This window comes from Gopherus evgoodei, chromosome 19 (genome assembly GCF_007399415.2).
Source record: "Gopherus evgoodei ecotype Sinaloan lineage chromosome 19, rGopEvg1_v1.p, whole genome shotgun sequence".
NCBI lineage: Eukaryota > Metazoa > Chordata > Testudines > Testudinidae > Gopherus > Gopherus evgoodei.
In genome coordinates this window covers 1,410,329-1,438,176 of record NC_044340.1, presented here as the reverse complement: position 1 = coordinate 1,438,176, position 27,848 = coordinate 1,410,329, and the positions used below count along the sequence as shown (strand labels likewise).

Below are 27,848 nucleotides of genomic sequence, written 5' to 3'. Positions count from 1 at the left end.
TCTATCGCTTATTACACAGGTGATCACACTAGATTATCACAATGGTCCCTTCTGACCTTGGAATTAAGGGATCCTTCTATTCAGTCCAGCTATCAATCTGTTACATACATCTCTTGGATGGCTCGTGGTCAGTTTAATAAGGACAAGAGAGTGAACTCCCCATCTTTCTTTCCAAAATCGCTGCCTCTTCCACTGTTTGTCACTCCGGCCTCTAGCCTGAGGAAAGAGGGGGAACCTTGACATCTTCCTTTCCCTCAACCAGATTGTGTCCAAACACTACCACTTATTCCTCCACAACAGCTTCAAGACTCAACTTCTATATGTAGCACTCTCATTCTGGCCCTTCTCTTATCTTGGGTACTTCCTCTCCAGTCTCCTTGAAGCCCATGGTGCCATCTTTAGTTTATTAAAAGACAACCTACCATTGGCAAGAGCATTTCCCTGACCTGTCACTGACCACATCGTATTCAGCTTAATTTATCTCACCTTCAAGATCTTCTATTACTGTGCCCTCTTGCACTTAACAGACCTTATTTCTCATTGCATCATTCTCTTGCCTCATTACTGATGCCAGCCTCAATGTCATTTGTTCTGCTTCTCCTTTCAGCTCTCTTACCACTCTGCTATTTCCTCTGATGTACAGCTCACCCTTCACTAACAGGTCGACAAAGCCAAGACCCGCATCTCATTCAAACTCCTCAAGAACTTCTAACCCAATGCCTACCAGAAGTTTGCCAGCTAGACATTTATTCTAATTAAAATACACCCCAAGGCCGCCTAAAACCCCACCTTCTTTTCCCCCACGAAGTCACATCCTAGCCATCAGAGTAAACTCATTAATGTTTCCCTCCCCTCTACTTGGTGCCTTGTTTGGCCCTATATTCTATATTAGCTTGTAATCTCCTCATGCAGGTATTTATTTATTTAGATTATGAACAACAAAAATGCCTATCCAAGGCTCTAGGCATCCTAACAAAACCATTTAACCATAAAATACAACGAAATCCCAACTGCATTAATGTAATTATTTCAACAGGAACATAGGCAGCAGACAAGAAACCTACAGAACTCCTTCCTAGTCCTTCATCATTTTGGGAAGCACACTCAGCCCTCTCCAAAAAACATATTAAACAGGTATCTTTTGCAGCATACCTGGACAGTCCAGGCAGGCTGCAAAAGACCGATCTGATAGGGTTTTTGTAGAAAGATCACCAAATTCAAGATACGTTAGACCAAGGAAGGTGAGTAAGATCTAGAGTCTCAGAGCCTCACAGAGAATAAGCTATCAGCCACATCCTGTCTTTTATAATGAGGTATCATGTCTTCTGTTTTGGGAGGCGCATAGCACATCTTTTGGTGCCATCAGAAATGGTATTTCCAATAAACCAATTAATTTCAGCATGGTAGCTAGCAGACTTCGGAAAAATTCAGATTATTGATATAGTGATCATCTCATTGGGGTCCCCATCATCCAAGACCCAGTCAGCATGATCTAGCTTCAACCATGCACACCTTCTGCATCCCTTTTGAACCCCAGACAAAACACTGAACACAGACAACAGGTAAAATTGACCTTTATTGATAGCCTGGTACAACTGTTATACTTGCACTCAGCATGGTCAGATCCTAGGTCACCCTGCAGTACCATTCATATTAGTTGCACAGGAATCTGTAATTCAAAAATGAGGTACCACCACCCATTACAAACATCCATCACACACAGATCAGAGCAGAATGTAGGTTATCCCACAGCGGGTGTCACCCCTCTTGGTCACACACACACAGGTTATGTGTGCTCGACTGCACAGCCAAGGCAGCTTTCCAGGTTATGTAGTCATATACACAGTAGTCCACAGGTAAGTTCTGTTGCTCCGTAAGAGCACAAATGGCTTTCAGTGACGAAAGAGCACATGATGGGCACCTGGAGCTATACACATACTGTCCATGTATACTTTACTCTGTGCAGCAAGATGCAGCACAGGCTGGTATGGGAACAAATGCAGCATAGTCTCTCGTAGGATAGATGGCCCCAGAGGAATGACAACAGAGGCTAGAGTCTACCAGCACAGCAGCAGAACAAGGCAGGGAGTGGAATCAGGTAGTACAGCCAGGAATATAATACAGATACCAGGACACAGAACTTTAAACAAACACGTCAGTGAGCAGCAGAACCACCATAGCCATTGTTACAGATAGGGAGAGAGGCATCGCTCTCACCCTACACTTTGCCAGGACAGAGCCTATCCTCTTCATTCAGCAGCAGTTAGGATTGTCATCAGACATCACTTCATACAGATGCTTAAATAATTATATACACAACTGTCCGCCCCCCCCACCCAACAAGGGAACCAAGAGAACCCCCCCCCCCCCCAAATACTGAATAGAGAACAGAAGCAGGGTCTCAAGACAATAAGCACGTTCAGATAGCCCCATCCTTCAGACATCACAAGGTAATCCCTGCTCCAGTCAGCTCTTGGCAGGGCATAAGGCTAGGTTTAGTTGGGAATTTCCAGTCTATTCTCAGAGGCTCAAGAAATGTAATGATCAAGAGAGCTCTGTGTAGCAAGAGATAACCAGATTCACTCTTCCAACTTCCCCCCTATTCCCCTTGTGCACCTTTTGAACAGGCTCCTGCTCCCTCCTTCCCACTTCTGGAAAGGAGATGCCTCCATCTCCCTTTGCCTCTCCAACTGACCCCTTCTCACATGACTAATCCTCTCTCTCCTTCCAGTTCTAACAAGAATCACCAGTTAGGGAGAGGAGCAAATTCTAAACCATTAAACTTTGAGTCCAGCTTCTTTAACTGAACCTTGTTCGATCTGCATAGAAATGCTAGCCAACCTAGCAATGCCTGGAAGGGGGCTCACAAGGGGAGTAGGCCTCCAAAGTGTCCTTTGCCAAGCAGGTTAAAGATGGCAAGAACTTAGTTGACATATCTGAACCCGCAGCCCCAAGGGACTGAAACATTTCTCTTATTTTCCTTTGACCCCACCTGAGAACTTGAGACTCAGCTAAAGTTGAGATTGTTTCAAATCAGTCCTGCTCTTCCCTGTATATGCCATTCCCAATCTGCTGGATACTGGCATCCCTGGAGGAACTAGAAAAAGGCAAGGGAGCAGCCCCAAGGGGTTGATAGCGAGCAGAGGCTGAATCCAACAACTGGGTACATAGGAAATAAGAAAGTGCTTGTGGTTTTTGCCTCACTCTTGGGCTCTCTAAGTTCGGACTTGGAACTTGCCAGCCTTGGTCATGTATTTAATGCCCTTGAACGGTTTGTACTTCTCCCCATACATGTCCAGGCGATTCACCTTCAGCCCTAAAAAAATTGAAAAGACAGTGAAACTTTGGGGGTTGGAGGAGAGCTGCAAAACTGCCACAGATGATGGGGAGAGGCCTTGAGAGAGCACAAAAGCTAGAAACAACATGCAAGCAATACTGGAAACCAGAAGGAAGGCAAAGGGATATAGGCTGCTGGTCACCACCTGCCTCAACTTTGTTAACAAAATTGTTCACACACGCTGTACACTTCCCTAAAATGCTTTACAGAGCTCTAGAGGGGGAGAGGAATTAAGGGGGGCATAGACAGGCTGTTCCACACAGCAGTCAGGAGAGACTGTATGAACAATCCCCTAAGCATACACTAGTATGTAGTCCAACTACAGAGACTATTTCAGATGAAAAACCCAGTTATGACACTCACATGGCCCCACACGCATCTAGAAGCACATTCTGTATGTCAGACATATATTCACCCAGTGCATGAAGTAGAACAGGACTGTGCAGGCTCCAGCCAGACAGTTACTTACCAGAGATAGCCAGCTGCTGAATTTTAAACTGAAGGTTGATGGTGGGATTCTCATCGGGTTTGGATGTGCCAGCTTGAAGGCTCATAGTCCCCTTCAGATTCGGCAGCTTCTGGGGGTTTATTTTCCCTACATCCCATGAGAGCAACTTCAAAGGACAGAAAGAAGGTATTGAGACAGATGGATGAAATGGTGATACCTTGTAAAGCAGTGGCTCAATCGTTCCAGACTACTGTACCCATTTTGCGAGTCTGATCTGTTTTGCATATCCCCAAGTTTCATCTCACTTAAAAACGACTTGCTTACAAAATCAGACATAAAAATACAAAAGTGTCACGGCACACTATTACTGAAAAATTGCTTTCTTTCTCATTTTTACCATATAATTATAACTCAATTGGAATATAAATATTGTACTTACATTTCAGTGTATGGCATATAGAGCACTATGAACAAGTCATTGTCTGTATGAAATTCTAGTTTGTACTGACTTTGCTAGTTCTTTTTATGTAGCCTGTAGATGAACTGATGTACCCCCAGAAGACCTCTGCTCACTCCCGGGGTACACATACCACTGGTTGAGAACCGCTGCTGTAAAGGACCATCCCCCCTTCGATGGTTTTGAGTAATGATGCTTTCAACAAATCCCAGTATTTGGTTGTCTGCATTCAAGCCATGAAGAGGATTTAATGCTGCATGGTGAAACTGTGGGTCTGATTAAAGAAGTGTGCCCCTCAGTGGCCAGGATTGGCATTGCCAATGAGACTCCACCTCACTTTCACCCAGTTGGGGCATCAAATGTTCCCTGTAAAGGAATCTGGGCAAATGGACCCAAAATAAACAAACTAATAAAAATAAGTATATCTCCTTTAATAAGACCTTATGGCAAGGAAATTTGTAATTACAGTTCAAGAGGCACACTCCTTTACACAGACCCGTAGTCCAACCATGTAGCAATAAATCCTTCTTATGGAGCATTACAATCCTTGTAACTCTGTTCCCATGACCACCCAGGAGTGAGTGACCAAAAATCAGGTGTTTTACTACAGGAGATAATCCCCATCTCCACTTCCAAGGTATTGCCCATCCCATCTCAGAGGGGGTTAGCTTTTGCTCAGGGGATTGAGCTGACCAGTCTGCATCACAATGGGTGGAAGTGACTGGTTTTGGCCCAACTATATAAGAATTCCTCTCAGTACAGGGCAGTGGGCTCTCTCCAGGTAGGGAAGGCTCTGCTGGGAGTGATGCTCAGGGCCAAACAAGTGGAGACATTTCTTGAGACAAGGAGCTCTCCTCCAGATCTTAGGTCAAAACCCAGAGAAAGCAGTGTATGAAGTTTGGACACCGTTGGAAGACAGGAAACTGGCCTAGATGGACTTTTGGTCTTATGTTATGTTCTTACCAAGAGAGTGACCCATGTACATCACGCTACAAGAAAAGTCCTACTGCATTCTTTTCTCTCACCTTTGTAACTGGATCAAAGGTGTGCATTCCCTGTGAGGGGGTGAGGCTCATGTTCAAGACCCCTTTTGGCATCTGGCTGGTGACCATCACCCCCTCTACAGTCTTTCCCATAGTCTGCTTGGGTCCCACAGTGATCTCAAAGCGTCCCAATGAGCTGCTGTCACGGAAACTGATGTTGTGTTTAACATAGACAGGAATTGCCACCAAGCTGAAACAAAGGACAAGTCACTGCTATTGTAACCTACCACTCACCACTTTCTATTCCACAATCATCACCCAGGCCCTGCATAGCCAACACTACAAGACATTCCTTCTGCATAAGGAAGAAGAAAATGAGTGTTATATCATAGCTAAAGCCCAGACCGGGAAGTCAGGATGCCATCTCAGCTCTGTTAACCATATGCTTTGGTAGGTCACAATCTTTCTGTACCTCACTTTCCCACTTCCTCACATTGCTGGTGTGTCAAAGATTAATTACTGTTTGGAACATGCTTTGAGGGTGAAGGACGCTGGTTTTTCTTGCAAAATGGGACTATGTCGGCAAGTTGCTCTAAGCAAAGGCAGCAGCACTGCCTTGGACTATGTAAGTGTGTTTGCAGCCTGACACCACCTTTCTGCTCTTTTCTATATAGTGCAGATTTCAAGATGCACTTTGCTCAACCAAGTCTAATAAATAGCTTCAGCATCTAGTGCCAAGACGCACATCTTTTCATGGCGAAACCCAAACTGTGGAATAAAAACTACCAGTTCCATTAAAACAGACACCAGCATAATCGGATTATGCTATTATTTTACTTTATTTTAAGGAGCCTTGTTAGTGTAATGAATTAAAATAGACGGCAGACACTACTCCCTACTTTGTACACACCTGCCACTGGAACGTGGACAGAGTTGGCTTGGAGAACTGAAATTGCAAGATTATTGCCTCAAAGAGTAAAGAGTTTAAATTAAAAAATAGCACTAGTTTTCCCAGCTCCTTACTCAGCAAAGGAAGCAAGTGATCCTTCTCTAGAGACTCTATTTAGCAATGAGCAGGAAGGGACAAAAGTCCAGATTTTGAAAACTCGCAATTCTAAATTCCCTACTTACTTCTGAGCGCTGACATGATAGGAGAGCAATCGGAAATTTCCATCTGGTGGGATGAAAGAGAGGATCCGCTCTGATTCCCAGCGCTTGAAACGGACACATGGATGGAAGCTGACATCATCCAGTAACCGGGGGTTCTGAAATAAGACTGAGTCAAGAAGTCCAAAAAACCAACAAAATTTGTGAAAAGGAATCTGTCTATGCTCTTTCCTCTTGTTCCTTTCCTGTGTACCATCTCAAGCATCTGCTACATGACACACAACAGATTCTCCCATAAGACATGCCAAACCCATGAAAAAAACGCAGAAATTGGACTTGCTTTTGGCTTAATTGGCTTGTGAGTTGCTTGTTGGTTGTTTTTGGCTTGTAGCTTGTTGCCTTTTGGCGGGGGAGGGGATCAGTTCCAGCAAGCAGGCAGAGTGAGTCAGGGGTGCACAGCGGACTCACCACAGTCCCAGACTGCACACCAGGAGGATCTAGTCACGCAGAGTGTTGGGGTTCTTAGGGATTGGCTTGTTTTGGCCTTGTTTTGAAACGGGATTAGCTTGATTTTTGGCTTATTGTGAAAATTAGGGTGCTTATTTACCATGTGAAAGTTGGCAACTGTGTCTCCCATTCTGTTCTGTAGCAGTGTTAAGCTGTTTAATATTTGTGTAATAGGTGTACCTATGGTGGTGGTAATTCTATCCCAGCATATAAGAAGTCTATCTATTTAGTCATGTCAAATAACTACCCTGATGTGAACTCATTACAGATGAGCCCTGGGAGAAAGCTGCCTTAGGCAGTGCTACATCTTGGAGCTTAGTGAGCCTACACACTGCTGTAGGCGACTTCTAACAAACACCAACCCCCCACACTCAAAATTGTAGATGTTTATAGAGATTTTTCATCGTATGCATTCCTTCTTCCCTTCTCTACTTGGTATTCCTGGAATCTGTCATAGCTAGAGGCACCTAGGAGCCCAGTAAAGGCTATTTGATTAAAGAATCCTGCACTTCCTCTATACAGTATCACGAGGACCTATCACCCCTTTTCTTGAACTTTACCATGAAAGAGAGGGTGAGGTCTGGCATTCCAGTCAATTTAACACAAGCATCAATCACCCCTTGGATTTCAGCTGTAATTGTGGAACCTATAATAGGAAGTAAAACAAAACAGGTTATGAAGGCAACTGTGGACCTGACTGAAATTCATCCTGGACAAGTGGGGAAGACTGCAACACAGAGCGAACCACCAGAATAAAAACCAAACCCTACATAAAATTCTGGTGCCTCTAGCTTGCTCAGTACATTAGCCTACCTATTCCTAATGTTATCTAGAGACGATACCAGAGTAATGAGAACTGCTAATATGGGCTCTCATCTACTTTACAGCTGACAGTGACAGCCTTCACCTCCAGTGAACCTATGGAAAGATGCATTAAGATTAAGGAAGTAATTTCAAGAACAAAGGTTTCCTCTCACTTTCTATTTTCAGATGTAGAGTTGATAAAGGTTTCATAAGGGAGCAGAGGAAGATGATAAGACTACTCAGTGCCCAAGACAAACCCTATTCAGGCCTTACAGCTTGGATCCACTGACACTTTACAGAAACTTAAGACTAAACAGCACATCTAAGCTGTCAAGAGGTCAGAATGAGAACAGCAAAGAGTCCTGTGGCACCTTATAGACTAACAGATGTTTTGGAGCATGGAGCTTTCGTGGGTGAATACCCACTTTGTCAGATGCATGTAGTGGAAATTTCCAGAGCTTCCAACGCTTCTCCCTTCTCTAAGAAAAATACACATCCTCTCCCTCTAGGTACTCCCAGAGCAGGATATCTCAGCCTTAACTGGAAGGAATGCTCATACCTGATTTGTCAATGATTGCATCTATCTCCTCAATTACATCAAAATATGCCTCATTATTGGTGTATTTCACACCGGTCCGTCGCCATGGCACCACTGATAGTTGTCCAGTAGGGAGCTGGTCACCTACATTGGTGCTTCCTGGAAGGGTTAAGGAGATCAGGATGAACACAAGCAGCTAGCAAAGCCCCAGAAGCCCCTGACCTCACCCATATAGAATATTGATTTGTTCCTGAAGTCCTCAATCTCATTAAATAACAGCACAGTCACTCCAGTAGTCATTCTCCAATGACTCATAGTATGAATTCACCAAGCATTACCTCTCCTGCCACACCTCACACTAACCCCTCATATGAGAGGAGGAGGAACACTCCATTTAGGAAACCAACCCTGGCCATAAAGTCATTTTATGGATCTGACTAGAGTGCAGGACAACCCATTGTGGGCAGATGACTTTTTAGATAAAGGAGATCCTATGTCTAATGCTAGAAACTGGACTACCCCAATGCCAATATGCCAACATGGGCTCCCTTACAGCAACAGCTACGCTGGAGGTTAGGAGGATATGGTCAGAATATCAACTTCTCCTCCTCCCTCCCCAGCATTTGGGATCACTTCAGCAGAAGGATCATCACAATGACTCAACCCCTTTCCCACTCCGCACTCCCTTGTACCTGTAATGGTGTTGACAACAGTTCGCAATATGGTGGGGGGTTTTATCAGCTCCTTCAGGATATTGGACTCAGTAGCCAATGGGAATCCATTGTCCAGCATCTCCTCCAGCACCTCATAAACCACCACCACATTGTCCTTGATTACAACTTCCGAGCAGACACCAAAATAATCCTGTGTGAAACAGACACACACAATTACCCACCTTCTCCACCAAGCATATTCACAAGAACAATTGTGAATTTTAATGCTGCTAAAAGTGAGAGACCAATGGGTCTGATCATTAGAGTCAAGTATTAGAGCTTGTCTACACTTGAAATGCTACAGCTGCGCCCACTGCAGTTGTGCCACTTTACTCTTCAGTGTAGACACTACCTACACTAACAGAAGGGGTTCTCCCATCACTGTAGGTAATTCATCTTCCCCAGAGGAGGAAGCTAGGTCGAGGGAAGAATTATTTTGTTGACCTAGTACTGTCTATACCGAAAGTCAAGTCGGATTAACTATGTCACTCAGAGATGATTTTTCACACACGTGAGTGACATAGCTAGGTTGACCTACCTTTTTAGTGCAGACCAGGCCTCAGCTATGCTGCTTCTCTCACACATCCTAAACTTCACCTGCAGGACTCTATAGTCCCGCTGCTTGAGGGGAACAATCCCTTCTTGACATACAGATATTCCACTTAGTTTTGTTACTCACATTGCAAAACACAGAGTATTATTATACTGGTGTAGGTCACTTCAGTTTTTAAAGAAAGTTGTACGTTATTTATACAACGTCTCTCTCTTGTATGGAGGAAGGCTAGGAGAGAGCTGGAAAACTACAGCAAGCTGATTTTGATGCTGTTCCATTCTACCTGGTCTTGTTTTACAGGGAAACACATTCACCAACTGACATTTCTAAAGTGCCTCCCTCCCACATTGCTCTCGGTCTTTTCTCCCCGATGACCTTTCCGATTCTTATATACTGCCAACAAAGCCCAAGGTAACTTAAATGGTCTGCTAACACTAGATTCTGAGAGCAAAAGTCTGGTATTCCACAGTCTGTTGAAGAGCCTAAGAAGTAATTCTCTCCTTCTGAAGGGCAGAAACCATGCACGCAATCTTGAGAAGAGGGTAAAAAGAGAAACGTGTAGCATGAATAATAGAAGATCCCCAGCCCAGCATCTGCTTCAGTCACTCGGACTCTCAATGACAGTTGGTACAGCTTGGCTATGCTTCCTTCACTGTTTCTCACTTCCCACCCCCCCCCCCCCCATGTATTTAACAGTATTACAGTTTCTAGTCAGAGCATAACAAGTCAGGCTGTGAGGCCATCAAATCTTACCAGTTTAGCAACTGGGACGGGAGATCTCGAAGGAGGAAGTGGTGTTGGTGATTCAGCAGTTCCCTTTGATGGAGCATAAATCAATGCCACAGCTTGATGCTAGGGGCTGTGTGTGGCTTAAGAAGTCATTTTTCAGTAAAACCAAGCTCCTGACCATGCATGCTTATTAGAAAGCCAAAGCATTTTTCATAAAAACAAGAGTATTACTATGCTATTTTGCCAAAATTCTGATGTGTGTTACTATATCCTGCCTACCTAATTCTACCCCAACCCACCCCCAAACATCAACTACAGAGATGATTCTTCTTTTCCTATCCTCAACTGTCACATAGTACCTGTGTAATGTTAAACAGCTGCCACGTGCCATCCAAGAGATGGTTGCATGTCAGTAGGGGTTAAGCCATTACACATTTTATCATTTTATTTTATCTATATACTTGCAACACTTTAAACACAAAAGGATGATGCAAATGCCAAGTATTATCATCTATGAAGTTTGTGAAGCACTCTGGGATCCTTTGTAATGAAAGGTACTACAAAACGTTAAAATCGTGTAACAATATATTTGCCCTGGTGATATGTGTGTGTTTATCCAGGGCTCTTTGACTGCTAGTATGCAGTAAAGGGCACCTGCACCTCTTTCTTGTTCTTTTCTCATTCTTCAGATTCTAAGTTTTCACTTAAAAAAAAAAAAAGTTAAGTGTCTAGCTACTATGGTTGTTGAGACAGTCTTGAGAATGCAACCTGAGCAACTAGTGCAGGGGTCAGCAACCTTTCAAAAGTGGTGTGCCGAGTCTTCATTTATTCACTCTAATGTAAGGTTTCGAGTGCCAGTCAATACATTTTAAAATTTTTAGAAGATCTTTCTCTAAGTCTATAATATATAACTAAACTATTGTTTTATGTAAAGTAAATAAGGTTTTTAAAATGTTTAAGCAACTTCATTTAAAATTAAATTAAAATGCAGAGCCCCCCGGACTGGTGGCCAGGACCTGGGCATTGTGATTGCCACTGAAAATCAGCTCGTGTGCCACCTTCGGCACCCGTGCCGTAGGTTGCCTACCTCTGAACTAGTGCAATAGCTCTGAATATACTTACACAATGTGTGGCAGCAAGCCTTCCAACCCAGGTTGTCAGACATGGGCTTGCAATACTGTGCTAAAAATAGATGTTGTAGACTTTGTAGCTCAGGCTGGAGGTTGGGCTCTGAAGCTTAGGGAGGGCAGTGGTCTTCAGAACCCAGCCTCAACTTCAAATTGCTATCAGCACAGCTATTTTTAGTAGGCAGTACAAGTCCAGTGCAAGTCTCTCAACCTGGGCTGGAAGGTGCTGCTGCAGGCTGTGTAGAGGTGTGAACTGCCTCATTCATCTAACTCAAACAGCCAATGATAACTCTGATACTTGAAATATTAACTATTTCACTGCAAAGCCTGTAAGAAAGGGGGGGGGGGAGAGAGAATCATAGAATGAACATTTGAATAATGTACTGAGAGTGACAGCTCATTTTGGCACTGCTGTGAGTGAGCTTGAACAACACTGCCACTTCTCTCCAGCCCCCACAACCAAGAAGGAGCCAAGTCCAAAGAATCTAGCAGAATTCCCAGAAGACAGCCAAGCTCAAGCAGCCTCCTGGGGCACATGAGCCTCATGAATGGGAAGCCAAACATGAAGAACCTAGAAGAACTCATGGGAGCCCAGCATAAGCCCAACAAGCATGAGCAATCATATTCTGAACAACCTGCACAATCTACTGAGAATAGCTCCAGACTCAGACTCCATGAGCAGAAGGGACAGCCACAATCATGTAGTCTGACCTCCAGCACAACATAGGACACAGAACAGGGGCGGCTCCAAGCACTAGCACCCCAAGTGCGTGCTTAGGGCGGCAAGCCGCGGGGGGCGTTCTGCCGGTCGCTGTGAGGGCGGCAGGCAGGTTGCTTTCAGCGGCATGTCTGCAGAGGGTCCGCTGGTCCCGCGACTTCGGAGGACCTCCAGCAGGCTGCCGCCGAATTCGCGGGACCAGGGACCTCCCACAGGCAAGCCGCCGAAGGCAGCCTGCCTGCAGCGCTTGGGGCGGCAAAATACCTAGAGCCGCCCCACCACAGAACTTCCCAAAAATAATTCCCAGAGCAAATTTTTTAGACAAACATCCAATCTTGATATAAAAACTGTCAGTGAGGGAGAATCCACCACGACTCTCGGTAAATCGTTCCAATGGTGAATTACACTGTTAAAAATGTACACCTTATTTCCAGTCTGAATTTGTCTAGCTTCAATTTCCAGCCATTGGATTATGTTGTACCTTTCTCCGATAGATTGAAGAGCCCATTACCAAATATTTGTTCCTCATGAAAATACTTAACAACTGTAATCAAGCCATCTATAACCTTTTCTTTGTTAGACTCAGAGAGCTCAGTCTACTTAGGTTATCGTTATTATAAGTAGGATGACCAGATAGCAACTGTGAAAAACAGGACAGGGAGCCGGGGGGTAATAGGTGCCTATATAAGAAAAAGTCCCCAAAAACAGGACTGTCCCTATAAAAACGGGATATCTGGTCACCCTAATTATAAGGCATCTTTTCTTATCTTGTCTTGTCTTGTCTTTCTCGTGGCTCTTCTCTAAGCCCTCTCCAATTTATCAACATCTCCTCTGGGAAAGGCTTGGAAGAGTACCATCAAGTTTCATGCTCCACCTACCAGTCTGATCCCTGAATCTACCTAATTTCTGATCCCATTCCCCACTCACACTTCCCACGTCTGAATTCATGTGTCTGACTAAAGTGCTCAGAAGCAAAGCACACGATAAAGAAGTTTTACTAAAGGCTCCTATTTTCTCTCTTCTGCTGCAACTCTGGTCATGGGACACCTCAAATCCTGATCACAGGATTCAGAGCTTTGCAGGCAGAACATGATGTCTGCCTTCCTTCCCCAGATTGCCCAAGGATCCCATTACCACTGTACTCTGAATATTATTAATGCTCTAGGGCAACTCTAATGTGACTCATCTTTCTGTGAAACAAGATTTGTACTTTAAATTCACAACAGAAAACTCAGAGAAACCAAATCCAAAGATAACACTCCATAATTAGAAAGAAATACAGTTAGTCACCCAAATTCCTTCTGAGGGAGAAAAGTCCAATTAGAACAAAATTAGATTAAAAAAAATCCCATAGGCAGCAGCTCCACTTTGGGATAAAACATACGGTAAGTAACAGCCCATACAATGCCATAACCCTTGCAAATATAAGTTGATCCTGATGTCCTGTTTTTCTAGTTATGAATGCAGCTGCATCTTGATTGGGAATCACCTGCTGATCCAGTTCTGGTCTTCTCATGAGCAGAGTGACAATTATGGGACACAGACAAAAGAGGAAGCGAATTACTGGTACTCTGTTAAGAGTTCCTTTTTTTCTCCTTTTGTTTTTTTTTTTTTAAATAAATTAAATATAACCATAAAATCACAATCTTTCAGAACTTGTGTGTTTCAGTCCTCCACACTCAGAAACTGACCAAGTCAGCTGCTTTATGATCCAAGGCAAGGATTTAAGTCCCAGATCTGCAAAGGTGAAAGGCTATTGAGTTAACTCTCAGCACTATCTAATACCCTTTCCCACCCTGCAGAAGACCCTGCAAACCCCAAAGTTGTTAATTATCATGTTAGGGTTATTTTGTTAAATTAATAGAAATTTGTTTTATATGATCTCAAATGTCTATTTGTTTGCAGGTACAATACAAGTTGTTCACTTTGATTTACTGTATAAGCACTAAATGGCTGGGTGTTGACTAAGCGAAGCATCATCCATGCTCTGCTGTGAATCTCCAAAGTTAATATCAGCTAGTGTATTTGAGCTAACAGTCCCCAGTTTTACATGTCAGGTGACAGGATGTTCTTAGAGGCAGGCTCTGGATTTGAAAGAGCTCAAGCTTGTTGATTTTTCAGCCACTGTGTGAAACCCATCTCTTTTTACAGACTTTTGACTTGGCAAGACCATGAAGTGGGGTGCAATTGCACTGAAAGAGCTTTACCTTTGTTTGAGTTCTTGCTGAAAAGAATGATCTATTGTGTTAAATAGCGTATGTGAATTCAAGGAATTGTAGTAGAGCACATTAAACAACTAAATGGTAGAGACCTAATTTATAAATCCACTTTTGTTGGTCTGCACCAGCCAAGCAAAGCATGCCATGCAGAGAAAGGGCACTGCTGCGAAAAAGCTCACTGTGGCAGTTCCTACTGAACAACACAGTATTGCTGCAAGGCGATCTTTACTATTATTATAAGACAGTGAATGCACCAATGATAGATAAATAAGAAACATAATGTCCTGCTTTTCTCACCTGGAAAGTGTCCACAACCCGATGTAAGAATTCAATGACAAAGAGGGGTGGCACTTCTGTCTGAATCACTGCCACAAAAAAAATCTTATGACGATAAACATTCAGGAGGTAGTGATGAGGTGTGGGGATCACAGGAGGTACATTTTCTGCCTCGGTAGCCCTCTCCTGTGCTTCAAAAAAGTAGTCACAAACAGAGCGGCTGACAACACTTTTCCAGTGCTTCTCCAGAAAAATATCCCCTGAGGAGTTAATCAGGAAGAGGCTGTGAATCATGGTTGAACCCAAGGGAGTACAAGTGCTGGAAACACTTTGCCTGCCCAACAGGACCCTGTTCTGCAGTAGTTTGATCCTAGAAAACAAAATGGCCCATTCAAGAGTTGATCTTTGATGCTATTTAATTTTACAGAAAGTAACAACATGCACACACTTGAATTTTGTAATTAGACTGCATGGAGGGAGTATAGTCTTGTGTCTAAAGGAGTCAGGAGACCTAGATTCTGCTCCCAAGGCCTTGTCTACACTACAAATGTTTTGCCAGGATACCTATACCGGCAGAACCCTATAATGTATATGCCACATATGCTACCAGGAATTTGTCTGTCAGCATAATCCCACCACCTCCTTGAATGACGTTAACTATGCTGACAGGAGCACTCTTCTATTGGCCTATCTGCATCGATATTGGAGTTTTGCCAGCTGGTCGTGTGTATTTTTTTCACACTCCTAACCAACAAAACTTCATAGCAGAAAACTGGCCTAATTGTGCCACTGACTTGTTGGGTGATACTGAGAAAGTCACTTTCCCTCTATACCTCTGTTTCCCCAGCTTTAAGCCAGAGATAATGACACCACCCCAACACTGTAAAATACGTTGTGGTCCTGGATGCAGAGATTCCATACAACCTTGTGCATTCCCTGTGTACCCTCCTCCTGTTTGGCCAACACCAAGTCACAGAGGGTGGCTGTTTGGGGCCATGGTGTTTTTTTTAAAAGTCATAATACCCTCCCGGAGCTCCCTCCTGCCCTACGTGGTACCATCAATCACTGCAGCTAAGCTACAGGTAGCCCTGAGTCGGGGCCACACGGTTAGGGGGGCTGTGCCCGCAGGGCGGGTCTTGGGATTTACAGCTGTGACAGCTGGGGGGGGGCTGTGCCCGAAAGGAAGGTCTGGGGCGTTACACCTGTGACAGCCGGGGGCGAGGGGCTGTGCCCGCAGGGTGGATCTGGGGCGTTACCGTTCTGACGGGGGCGGGGGGAGAGGCTGTGGCCGCAGAGCGGGTCTGGGGCGTTACTGCTGTGACAGCGAGGGCGGCTCTGACGGGGGGCCTGTGGCCGCAGGGCGGGGCTCTGGCGTTACCGCTCTGACGGGGGTCACGGAGCCAGCCCCCGGGACTCCGCGGGGGGAGGCCGCAGGGCGCCACTCACCTCCCAGGCCTGCCCGGCTCACACCACGTTCCGGACGCTGCCCTCGCCCCCCTCAGCCGAGCAGCCGCCCCCAGCCCCGGCGAATGGCCGCGGCAAAGACTGGCCCGTCCCCGACGCGCCTGGATCGGTGACGCCCCGAGGATTCTGATTGGGTGACTTGCGCCCCAAATTGCGGCAAGGCAAAGTGCTTACGACAAGAACGACACTGGTGCGCTGGCCTCTGATTGGTGCACCCCCAAGGCAGTGCGCTATGATTGGTGCAAACTCTAGGACCCGCCCCCCTGGAACGCCCCACCCCCGGTTCAGCGAGACTGGAGTCCACCCGACGGACAGACGGCCTGTGCGAGAGCCAGCGATCGCGTGCTCCAGCCCTACTGCACAAAGAGAGCCTTTCCTCGGACCGCCGCCATCCCAGCCAGACTGCGCCCCCTACCGGTCCTGGGCATATTGCGGGCACCAGCTGAGCTGGCTCGCCCTTTCTTGCCTTTCTGCATCAATAGGCTTTGGCTGCGCCCTCCCTGCTGAAAGCAGAGCTCTGCCCCCATTGGTAGGCGGCACCTCCCAGCAGAGTACCCCCCTCCTTGCTGTGGGAGGCATAGGCCAGCTCTTCCCAGGGGAGCACTGAGCCAAGGGCAGGTATAGCATCTGGCACCACAGCCTGATCAGGTCTCTGGACCAGAGTGCCATGCAAGGCCAGCTTACACAGCCAGAGATAAACAGGCATTCAGCAAGGGTGACCAGCTGTCCCGATTTTATGGGGGCATACTATTCAGGGCTTTGTCTTCTATAGACACCTATTACCCCATATCCCCATCCTGATTTTTCACACTTATTATCTAATCACCCTACATTCAGCATCACCCAGTATGGTCAAAAGTCAACCCCCACCTTCAAACCATTTTTTAAAATGGGTGCTTTTTCTTCACCTCATTTCTGAGCCTGTCCATGCTCTTCTCATTTCTGTGCTCAGCTCAGGGTTTCATATTTCTCTCCGCAAGCAGAAGGGATGGAAACTTCCATTTTTTTCTAGAGGTAAATGAAAACCAAGATTCTCATATAATCACAGCCCTCCAGCAGCTGGGGTTTTAAGAAAAACGATCACAAGCATCAGTAACAATAGAATTTACTATAGTACCCAAAGGCCTCAGTCATGTATCCTAGCCCTATGGTTCTGGGTGCTATAATCACCTAAAGAGCACTGTGCAGCTCAAAAGCTTGCGTCTCTCATTAACAAGTTGGTCCAATAAAAGATATTACCTCATCCACCTTGTCTCTCTAATAATCATACATAGTAAGTAACAGCCCCACCCCCAAAAAGCTTACATACAGTCTTGGTTAGTGAAAAGATGCAACAGCTGGAGAGGCTGCACAGAAATAACCTCACCTTATTCTGGTTATCAGATTATCTGTCTCTCCAGTCGGGGTGGAGAGCTCAGATATAAGATTAGCACAATGAGAAAGAAACCCAGTAACAAACTCATAGTGTACAACACAAACTAACTGACTCCCTTCCTCTCACGTCCATTTTTCTCCGTGGGTGTCTGGCTGGCCAGCTGATTGTTCCCACCACTCACATTCTATATCTCTTCTAGTTCCACATTGTATAGGCCTTGTTTTCTCCTGCAGTGCTTGGATCTGGAGAGCCCTCCCCAAAATGTGTTTCCACCTGCTCATGGAATATGGCAGATACTGTCCCATTAACACTTACAAGAACATCTGTTGTTCCTCCTTCAAACCCTCTCTAATAACACTCAGGTCTGGGAAGAGAAACATGCTGTTGCTTTCAGACAGGATGTCCTGTTGCTCCAGTTTTAGCAGCACATCTCTGTTCCTTCATGTCCACCAAAAGCTAAAATAAAAGTACCCCCTTTTTTTCCAGTGTCAGTTTCCTCCCAGCCATATTCTGAAATATTTCACCACAAATATAGTTTTTTCTTAATATAAGCTTTCTGCAGTCATGATTAAGGCTCAGATTTTGTCATGGATATTTTTAGTAAAAGTCAGGGACAGGCCACGGGCAATAAATAAAAATTCACGGAAGCCTGTGACCTGTCCCTGACTTTTACTAAAATATTCATGATAAAATGAGAAGGGCTGGGCAGCTGTTGGGCAGCTGGGAGCTCTGGGGGCCCCCACCACCCATGGGGGTCGAAACTCCAGTGTCCCCCTCCAACCGCTGCTTAGAACTGCAGGGTCCCCCTGCCGCCGGTGCCGTGGGGAGCTGCTGGGGTCCCCTTCTGCCGGTGGTGGTGAGCAGCTGCTGGGGTCCCCCGCCTCTCCACAGGGGCAAGGAGCTGTGGGGATCAAAACAAAAAGAATCCTGACAATGGTATTGGTCCATTAAAAATGGAAATAGTAGAAATTTAAATAATAATTAGAAAAGGCAGACATATTCAATAAATATTTCTGTTCTGTATTTGGGGAAAAATAGAGGACATAGTCTCATTCTATGATGATGATAACATTCTTTCCATTCCACTAATATCTCTGGAAGATATTAAAAAGAAGCTACTCAAGTTAGACATTTTAAAATCAGCAGGTCTAAACTTGCATTCAAGAGTTTTAAAAGAGCTGGTGGGGGAGTTCACTGGACTGTTAACATTGATTTTCAATAAGTCTTGGAGCACAAAAGACTGGAAGAAAACTAAAGTTGAGCCAGTTTTTAAAAAGAATAAATGGGACAACCCGAGTAATTCTCCAGTCACTGACTATTTTTAAATCAAGCTTGGATGTTTTTCTAAAAAATTATCTCTAATAATTTGGGTGGGGTGTGGGGGGGAGTTCTATGGCCTGTGTTTTACAGGAGATCAGATTTTATGATCACAGTGCTCTCCACTGGCCTTGGAGTCTATGAATCTATGATATACAATTCAGCAGAGATAGCACCCCATTTATAAGCATGTGAAACATGGACAGTTTACTGCAAACACATTAAGTCTCTTGTAAAATTTCATGTATGTTATATCTGTTCTATTATAAAGCTCTGGACACTCAATAATAGACTTAAAGTGGCAATTCTTCAACAAAAAAATTTCTCCAACAAGAACCTGCAGAAGTGGAATTAAGTTGCAAACTGGACACCATCAAATTAGGCCTGAATAAAGACTGAGAGTGGATGGGTCACTACAAAAGCTAATTTCTCCATACTAATTTCCCCCTACTGTTACTCACACCTTCGTGTCAACTGTTTGAAATGGGCCACCCTGATTACATTGCCCTCATTACCACTACAAAAGTGATTTTTCTTCCCTTGGTATTCTACTGTTGAGAATAGCCCACTTCCACTTTAACTGAATTGTCTCGTTAGCACTGACTACCCCACTTGATAAGGCAACTCCCATCTTTTCATGTACTGTGTATATATATACCTGTCTACTGTATTTTCCACTCCATGCATCTGATGAAGTGGATTTTAGCTCACAAAAGCTTATGCCCAAATACATTTGTTAGTCTCTAAGGTGCCACAAGTACTTCTCGTTGTTTTTGCTGGTACAGACTAACACGGGTACCACTCTGAAAATGATGAGACAAAGTCTCAAACATTAAAGTCCTTGAAAAAGCAAAAACAACCAGCAACAAGGCAATGTAATCAAAGCTCTGCTTAAACAGACAGGTCATAGTATAAGAATGGGTGATGACAGACTCCCAACAAAACGTTTCTATAGTGAGCTGAAACTCAGAAAATGCAAGAGGGGTAGTCAGTGAAAGCCCTTCACACTTCAGCAGAATCTCACCTCATGTAGCATAACTACTACTAACTTTGAAGACAGAGCCACAGACAGATCTGAATGGAAAGCAACTATCCACAAAGGTTGTAAACACTTTGAGGAAGACAGATGTGAAAAATCAATCAAAAAGACAGCCAAATATCAAGAGGGAGCCTGCACATTTCTGTGTGATATCTGTTTGTGATCTTGCTTTTCACAGATTGGACTATACAGCCACATAAGAACACATATGACACCATCACATCGCTGTTACATGCAACAGTCATCTACCTATTATTTAGTTCGTTTCATTACTAAGATACATTCTCACACTATTAATTTAGTCTGATTTTAAAGCTTTTAGTAACATAGGTCTGTGAAAAGACACTCAAACAGGTTTTAAACATAGGATCCAGGAGACAGATATGGTCTGTTTTCTGTTATTTATTCAGCCTATATGACAGATTAAGATTTTGAAGAATGCAAGTTTTCATTAAAAGAAGCCTATCTCGAGCTCTTACTATTGTAAAGAAAATCTTAAAAATATGAAACGTGTAGCCTATACATAACTGAGGCAGCGTGGTTTTCCTGAATGTGTACACAGCCTGAAATAACAGCTCTAAGAGATGTGAACTAGTTATCTATATTGGGATGCAACTCTTGAATCATGTCATGAGCCATATTTTACAATAAAGGTACATGACTGAGCATGTAACTTGCATGGTTATCACCACTTTGTCAAAAAATTATTTAATTGCGTGCACAAAAAACCAAATAATTGTAAACAGCAATTTGTCTTTTCAACAGAATTAATTTGGTACCCTTACTGTAAATAACTGAAACAACAAAGAATATATGGCAATGAAGGCAACAACAGTGTGAGTCCTAGTAGTCTCCCAGCGCTGCACGTACTCCACATCCTGATGGGGTTTAGCTTGCAGCGCTGGGAGCCACGCTGGCGCTTTACAGCGCTGTATCTTGCAGCACTCAGGGGGGTGTTTTTTTCACACCCCTGAGCGAGAAAGTTGCAGCGCTGTAAAGCACCAGTGTAGCCAAGGCCTCATCCTCTCAGAATTGTCTATACTAGCCTGGTGGTTAGAATGCTCATCTAGGAGGGTACAGCTCTGAGTTGAATCCCTGAGCCAGTGTGTGGATTCAAACCTTGATCTTCTCCTTCCCAAGCAAGTGCCCTAACCACTAGAGGTCACACACATATTTGCTGACAAATTCTGAACATTTTCGGAATCTATCTACTATTTCTGATTTTTCGGTTTGCAGGTTGAACCAACAAATAAATTATTTACCCAGCTCTAGATGTAAGGGTATGTCTACACTACGGGATTATTCTGATTTTACATAAACCGGTTTTGTAAAACAGATTGCATAAAGTCGAGTGCACGCGGCCATACTAAGCACATTAATTTGATGGTGTGCATCCATGTACTGAGGCTAGTGTCGATTTCTGGAGCATTGCACTGTGGGTAGCTATCCCGTAGCTATCCCACAGTTCCCGCAGTCTCCCCTGCCCATTGGAATTCTGGGTTGAGATCCCAATGCATGATGGTGCAAAAACAGTGTCGCGGGTGATTCTGGGTAAATGTCGTCACTCAATTCTTCCTCCGTGAAAGCAACGGCAGACGACCATTTCATGCCCTTTTTCCCCTGGATTGCCCTGGCAGACGCCATAGCATGGCAACCATGGAGCCTGTTTTGCCTTTTGTCACTGTCACCGTATGTGTACTGGATGTTGCTGACAGAGGCGGTACTGCAATGCTACACAGCAGCATTCATTTGCCTTTGCAAGGTAGCAGAGATGGTTACCATCCCTATTGCACCATCTGCCATTGTAAATTGGTGATGATATGATGGTTATCAGTCATTTTGCACCGTTTGCAATTGGAAATTGGTGATAAGAGTTATCATTTTGTACCATTTGCAACTGGAAATTGGCAATGATGGTTATCAATCATTTTGTACTGTCTGCTGCTGTCATGGGTGCTCCTGGCTGGCCTCGCTGAGGTCGGCTAGCGGCACATGGACAAAAATAGGAATGACTCCCCGGGCCATTCCCTTCTTTATGTTTTGTCTAAAAATAGAATCAGTCCTGCCTAGAACATGGGGCAAGTCTACTAGAGAGCCAGAGAGCACAGCCGCTCTGGGTCAGAGCCCCAGAGATCCCGCAGAAATGATGAGCTGCATGCCATTCTAGAGGGTGCCCCTGCAACAACCCCACCAGTTGCTTCCCTCCTCCCCCAACCCTCCTGGGCTACCATTGCAATGTCCCCCCATTTGTGTGATGAAGTAATAAAGAATGTAGGAATAAGAAACATTTACTTTTTAGCGAGATAAAATGAGGGGGAGGCCTGGCTATGATAGTCCAGGCAGGACATTAAAGGGGCAGAGGCGGAGAGGAGCACAGCCTCCCGCTGCTATGATAGTCCAGGGAGTACAGAATCTTTTCTTTAGACACGAAAGGGGGGGAGTGGCTGATGGACCTCAGGATCCAGCTGCTATGATGAGGACAGTTACCAAGTATTTTGTACCGTCTGCCAGGAATGACAGGGAGTCATTCCCATTTTTACCCAGGCGCCCCTGGCCGACTTCACCGAGGCCAGCCAGGAGCACTCACAGGATGATGCCGGTTTTCCACCATTTCGTACCATCTGCCATCAAGAAAGGAAAGGGAGGGGATGCTGCTGTTCAGCGTCGCAGCACCGCATCTACTAGTAGCATCCAGTAGACATACAGTGACATTGAAAAATGGCAAGAAACGATTTTTTCCCCTTTTCTTTCACGGAGAGGAGGTGGGGTAAATTGACGAAATACACCCTGAACCACCCCGGACAATGTTTTTGACTCTACAGGCATTGGGAGCTCAGTCAAGAATGCAAATGCTTTTCAGAGACTGCAGGAACTGTGGGATAGCTGGAGTCCTCAGTCCCCCCTCCCTCCCTCCCTTCATGAGCGTCCATTTGATTCTTTGGCTTTCCGTTACGCTTGTCACGCAGCACTGTGCTGAATCCCTGCTGTAGCCTCTGTCTATCATAGCTTGGAGATTTTTTCAAATGCTTTGTCATTTCATCTTCTGTAACAGAGCTCTGATAAAACAGATTTGTTTCCCCATACAGCGATCAGATCCAGTATCTCCCATATGGTCCATGCTAGAGCTCTTTTTGGATTTAGGACTGCATCGCCACCCGTGCTGATCAGAGCTCCACGCTGGGTAAACAGGAAATGAAATTCAAAAGTTCGCGGGGCTTTTTCCGTCTACCTGGTCAGTGCATCTGAGTTCAGATTGCTTTCCAAAGCGGTCACAATGGTGCACTGTGGGATACCAATACCGTCGATTTGCGGTCACACTAACCCTAATCCGACATGGCAATACTGATTTCAGTGGTACTCCTCTCATCGGGGAAGAGTACAGAAACCGGTTTAAAGAGCCCTTTATATCAATATAAAGGGCCTCGTTGTGTTGACGGGTGCAGTGTTAAATCGGTTTAACACTGCTAAATTTGGTTTAAACGCATAGTGTAGACCAGGCCTAAGATGCCTTAAACAAAACCTTTTGAAAGCAACCCAAACCAGCAGGGGGCACTGTTGAGATTTGCATGCAGGACACTGAACGTCTGCTGTCTATACATCTCTACCTCAATATAACACCACCCGATATAACACGAATTCGGATATAATGCGGTAAAGCAGTGCTCTGGGGGGAAGGGGGAGCTGCGCACTCCGTTGGATCAAAGCAAATTCAATATAACACTGTTTCACCTAAAACACGGTAAGATTTTTTGGCTCCCAAGGACAACGTTATATCGAGGTAGAGGTGTACTTCTAATTCCCCTACCTCTCTAGGTGTCATGTAACAAAAATTAGATTCACACCGGTTCTCCTTATATTGGCTTAACCTCTCCACTCCTCCCTTGATTTATACAGAACCCTAAAAAGGCTAAATCCTCACCTGGAGAACATAGAGATCATTGTAGACCTTTGTTTTTGTGAACAGGTTTGCACAAAAAGACGAGTCTTTCACTGTGTTTTAAAACTGGCAAGACTCCAATTCTTCTTGTGTATCCCATGTAATGTTTATACGAATGTACCAATATATATTTCAAATGTAAGGTGCTAATCCTGGTGAACGAGGTCCCATCTCTGACTTGGTTTGAAAAGTAACTGAAAAAACAATATATACCTCAAAAATACATGGTAATGTTATCTCCATAGAACCTTCAGCTAGTGTATCACGGGTGGTCTACAAGAACACAAGTACAAATTCAAGGACTAAAGACAAGATTAAAACATTTAATGTAATAAACTTAATGAGAATCAAGATATCCACCTCCTTAAAGTCCTCTGCCTGCTTTTCCTTTGCTTCTGGTCTAAAACGGTTGTGTACTGTTTCTGTGAACTATTAAACAGTTGCTGAATTTCATATTAGAAATAATTCAGAGGAATAATAATTGTAACCATCAATTTAGGCCAGAAAACACAATTGTCAGATGAAAAGTAAGTAATGTGAAATGGGACCCTGTCAAGCAGCTTCTGGGCAGCAAGCAGCAAAGAGCTGCTTTTAGCATGTCTGAAGCTCCATTGACATTGGGACTGTTCTTAAGTCTTTCACAGCCATAAATCAGTAACCATAGCATCTGTCCTTACTGGGGTCATCCATGGACTCAGTACCAAGCAACTGGTTATTTATAAGTTTTCACGTTCCCTATCAATGTTCAAGGAACTTTTGGGGGGAGATTTTACTTCCTCTTTTCAAATTCAGTAAAGGCTTGAACTGAGAGGCTTAGGTTGGACTTCAGCTGTTAAAAACTCTAAATACAAATAATCTTCCAACCTGCTCCATTACCAAAAGCTGAGATCAAGGACAGACAGAAAGCAATTTATGGTGAAGAGAGGCTAGAAGAGTCCCGAAAGAGTGCTCTAATGGCTAAATGTGGAGACTGTGGAGTAAGCGCAGCTTTGGCCACCCTCCAGTTTAATTCATCTTAGGCCTTGTCTTCACTAGGAAAAAAGGAGTATTTTGCCACATATTAGCTTTAGGCTTCCCCCCAGTTAGTGTTTACCTCAATCTGCTAACATGTGAAAACTAAAACAGCCCTGTCCACACTAGGATGTTACCATATGTCTGCTAATATACGGTAAAACACCTTTTCTTCCTAGTGTGGATGCACACTTGGATTGGGAGATCTACCTTTCTATTTAGGTACTTTCTAACCCTCATTACCTTAGCATCTGTTGCCTCCCAATCTGAAAGAATAATAATAATCTCTCTTCCTTCCTAGCCTGTAAGAGAAATAATTTGATTAGTTTATAGGCAGTTTGTGTGAGTGAGTGGGTGTGTTGGGTATCCATTTGTGTGTGAAGAAATTTTTGAAGGGAAATTAAATTGAAGAGATGAGATTTACATTTAGAAACCAACTTAATTACATTGGTACAACTTTATTGTAGACAAGATCTTAGTTCTGAATAGGGTGAGGCTTGGTGTCACTCATCTCTTGCAGAAGTGAGTTTCAAAGTGTAGGTCTGGCCCCTGTGAAAGTTCTGTCCCTCACACTCATGAGCCTCCTACTATTGGTCAACAGCTTCATTGTTTTTGGGGAAAGCAACTGTTGTGGGGAGGTCATCACTGTGGACACAGAGATGATTTCTTCGGTAGCCAGGGCCATTTGCATGGAGGGTTTTGAATATCTGAACTGATATCTTGAAATAGACTCTGTATTTAGTGAGGACTAAATACAGAGCAAGGAACACTGGGGTGATGTGTCCACTAAGAAGACAACTGCATTTTGTATTGATTGATGATTTTCCAGGTGTGAAGCTTCATTCCTAGATACGAGTTGCAATAAAGGAGCCTGAAGGTACATTCATGGACACTACAAATTCTATTAGGCCAAATCTCATTACTGCTTTTCCCTTCTAAGAACTGTTTTGTTTTTCTATTGCAGGTAAACTCAGCCAGAAAGAAATTTCTGTTAATCTACCGAGGAAGATAAAAACACAAATAAATACTGGAGTACATTTACTTTTTTGTTGCAAAAGTATATAGATGTAAATTATTTGCCTCTCTCATGCTCCTGGCAAATTGGTAATGTGGCCCTTGATGGTGAAATCTGAACGACCCAAGATTAGCAACTGGGTTTCTAGTACAGGCAACACAACAGAAATATAGAAAAAGGGGTATGGATGAAATGTAAATGATGACTCAAGTGTTTTCTTCTATGATTTGATTATGCTATGTTTAAATGTGTGTTGAATTAATCAGTTCTCAGTCAGAGACAAGTAGCAGAAAGGAACACATCATTTTACTGCTCATCAAATAGATTTTGGCAACTCGTACTCACACATTTCTTGGCTTCAGTTTATGCCCTTTTCTTTCTCTGCCTGTTACTCTGGCAAATGCATTCCTGACACCCACATTCCCTCCATCCTTTAAAAATGGATATTCCTCAGCAATACCCTCGTCTCTTCTAGGGAATACAAACCCTTTCCTATAATCTTGGCTTACGTATGTACCCTCTGAGAGTTTTAGCACCCTCATTGCCCTTTGACTCACGGGTGCCTTTTTGGGATGTGCCTAGCATAGCGTGAGCATTACTGGAAACAAGCGTCATCTTCAATATCCTCTTTGCTACACGAAACCCTGAACTGTGTCCAGCACTCCAGGTTTGGTCTCATTGCCCCTGTGACCCCTTCTCATTCCTGCTTTATCCTTCTATCACTACCTCCTTTTTCCTCTTTGATTTCTTGTTGGCTGAGCTGGTAAATTTAGTTTTCTGTTATCATTGTTCGCCAGACCTTTCTTCTAATCAGTGCCTTTCTGGTGGGGATAATTTAGGGCAGAATTCATTTTATCCTTTTCAGTCCTATCTCTATTATTTTATTATATTTTTCTACATTAAAACACAAAAGTCCCTTGTTGGCTCCAGCCTCCATTCAGTTCTGTGCCTTTCAATCCAATGCCCTGCTCTATGGTACCAGCTGGTCTTCTGAGTTATGTCTTCAGCAAATTTGCACATCTTGCATATTCCCTTTTCTGTGTCATTGATATATTGTGAGCAAAACTGGGCCCAAGAGCAATGCCTGCAATATTTTACTTGTCACACCTCTGCTACCTGATCTGTAACCATTTACTATAATTTTCCTATCTCTGTTACTAAGTCAATTGTTATTCAATTGAGAATTACAGTTGCTAATATTAGATAGCCTTTTATTTTGCTGCTTCACTACTGTCTGTTCTCATTGTCACTTTCCAAAAGCAATTAATCAAGTATGTTAAACATGCCTTCACTTTTGGAAATCCCTGGGTACTATCCTTCTCTTACAACATACTGGTTTAAGAAGGGCACCCTTTCTGGCCTCCTGAATGAGCTGCATACATGCAATATATGCAGCAGAGTAACACCTACCTGCTTCACTGTGCAAGCCAGTTAATTATACATAAACACAAACAGCCCTTTGTTATCTATCCGTCTGAAGGTCATTTCTCCCTCCTTATGGTGAAGTCATCTGCTTTTTTTTCCATCTCGGCTCTAGAGTTGGCGATGCCAGGAATATTTCTTTCTTTTCCTTTGTAAATCCAGAATATAAATCACCCTTTATTAATGAGCTTTCTAAATTAGTTCAGTGACTGTTACCCTCTGTCAATACAACATGCACACATGGTGAGCTATTTGAGCACTATATCAATGAAAGGAGTTGTTACTGTATCACAAGAACATTTAATTATCCTGAATATAGCATCAAAGATGTACATGGAGCTGATCAGTAGATAATATGTGCCTCTGCCCTGAGGAGCAGGTTCTCATCATTACAGTGCTATTATACAAAAGCTTCTCATTATTATACCGCTGTTTTATCACCAGTGTCCTAACTCGGCCTTAAATACATTCCAAATAACTTGCAAAATAAATTTAAACAACATGCCCAGCGGCTTGCTTAATGAGAGGTGTATTCCAGGTATACATGGCAGAAACATGGACCTCTGAGTCTGGTAGCTAGGATATAAGAACTCTACGCCCATTGGGAGGTATTTACAGTAGTTTTATGGCCACCTTCTGACAGCTCTACATGATGCCACATGATCCATCCCCTGTCACCCATTCCCAGCTTCTGGCAAACAGAAGCTAGGAACACCATCCCAGCCCATCCTGACTAATAGCCATTGATGGAC

At 43.9% G+C, this 27,848-nt stretch overlaps 1 protein-coding gene across 5 annotated transcripts in view; it reads right to left on the bottom strand.

The window, feature by feature from the left end:
- Positions 1-1,557: 1,557 nt before the first annotated feature.
- The window catches only part of AP3M2 (adaptor related protein complex 3 subunit mu 2), a 41,711-nt gene continuing 15,420 nt past the window's right edge, over positions 1,558-27,848 (bottom strand). For 2 of the 5 annotated variants that reach the window (XM_030538088.1, XM_030538087.1), the window contains 9 exons: positions 16,889-16,988; positions 14,538-14,886; positions 8,874-9,045; positions 8,203-8,340; positions 7,400-7,485; positions 6,357-6,490; positions 5,268-5,475; positions 3,807-3,951; positions 1,558-3,316 (listed from right to left, as the gene is read on the bottom strand). In XM_030538088.1, the coding sequence (XP_030393948.1) occupies positions 3,216-3,316; positions 3,807-3,951; positions 5,268-5,475; positions 6,357-6,490; positions 7,400-7,485; positions 8,203-8,340; positions 8,874-9,045; positions 14,538-14,886; positions 16,889-16,920 (1,365 nt within the window). In that variant the 5' untranslated portion in view covers positions 16,921-16,988 and the 3' untranslated portion in view covers positions 1,558-3,215. Of the gene's footprint in view, positions 3,317-3,806; positions 3,952-5,267; positions 5,476-6,356; positions 6,491-7,399; positions 7,486-8,202; positions 8,341-8,873; positions 9,046-9,880; positions 11,025-14,537; positions 14,887-15,962; positions 16,122-16,888; positions 16,989-27,084; positions 27,245-27,848 lie in introns of those variants that run through there. The other 3 variants (XM_030538089.1, XM_030538091.1, XM_030538090.1) reach the window with 3 other exon arrangements.